Source organism: Lolium perenne, chromosome 7, assembly GCF_019359855.2.
Source record: "Lolium perenne isolate Kyuss_39 chromosome 7, Kyuss_2.0, whole genome shotgun sequence".
Lineage (NCBI taxonomy): Eukaryota > Viridiplantae > Streptophyta > Magnoliopsida > Poales > Poaceae > Lolium > Lolium perenne.
The window spans coordinates 230,141,815-230,142,957 of record NC_067250.2 but is presented as its reverse complement, the minus strand read 5'-3'; the positions used below and the strand labels follow the sequence as shown (position 1 = coordinate 230,142,957).

Here is a 1,143-nt window from a genome sequence, read left to right as displayed (position 1 = left end):
ATAAGGATTTTGGAAGACTAATTTTTGATGAAGGAATCAAACTGGTATAAATACTACATACTATCAGTAAAAAAAGACATCGACCAAGCACCTGGGATCTTGCATCCATCGTATGGACCAACACAAAAACTTAACTTGATAGAAAGAACAAGAGCATCAAAGTGTAGAACACGTGTCTTAAAATAAAATACCACCTATTGTCTCTTAGCTTGATGATAAAACTGTATTATGTGACAACAAACACAGAGAAGACATGTCGGCCGCCGCCATATTGTGAAGTGAACTCTTAATCACATGGCTATCATTGATTCCTAACAATTATAAGAAATAGGATTTGCATGCGAGGATTCATTTTCTTAATATCTCCATAGTCCAACAGAAGCATGCATGCAAAATTAAAGAAAAACACCATATAATTTCTTGTAAATTTATTACAACACTAAAGGTAACCCGACTAGTCTAAAGGGCTGAAATTTACGAGCTTCCATGTGTTCTGGTTACTCGGGACTTCCTCTAGTAACCATCCTTTGTATGTGCCATGTGAGCCACCTGGTCTCATGGCAATGATGACAAGCCGATAACTTACACCATTCCTAATTTGATATTCGCCGCTTAGCACCTTCTGAAACTTGAGCCCATCATTGCCCCCCATTTTGGTGTGCTCCATCACCAGCCACTTGCTGAGCCCCTGCATGTATGGGTCGGTGATGTTCTTAATCTTGGACCAATCATCGGGGTTTGCCGTGGTGGGCACTGCAGCAGCATAGATGAGAGTGGTAATGGCGACGAGGAGGAGTGCGGTTCTCATGGTATTTAGGGTTATTATTATTCGACGTTCGAATAATCGATGGCTTTGAAGTTTGAGATCAATGGAGGCAACTATGGTTTGATGAAGGGCGAAGACAATGTGGGGAATATTGAAATATATAAACTACTCGAGAAGGAAAATATAGCAGGAAAAAATTATTGCATATATCATGGAAATACAATTTTTACTTTTGTTTGGAAAATATTAATTCAAGGCTTCTAATATGATACTATATTTGTCTACAATTTAATGTATCTGTAATACTGCTCCGATTAGACACCGAAGATAAGCTCAATTTTTTCTTGAAGCAAAGTTACTTCTAATTGACCTTTTGT

The 1,143-nt window shown here is 38.1% G+C and overlaps 1 protein-coding gene across 1 annotated transcript; it reads right to left on the bottom strand.

Annotated features, from left to right (window-relative positions):
• Nucleotides 1–454: 454 nt before the first annotated feature.
• LOC127315466 (putative cysteine proteinase inhibitor 7) lies at nucleotides 455–808 on the bottom strand. Its single transcript, XM_051345952.1, has one exon. The coding sequence runs from the start codon at nucleotides 806–808 to the stop codon at nucleotides 455–457; it is 354 nt and encodes a 117-aa protein (XP_051201912.1).
• Nucleotides 809–1,143: the final 335 nt, after the last annotated feature.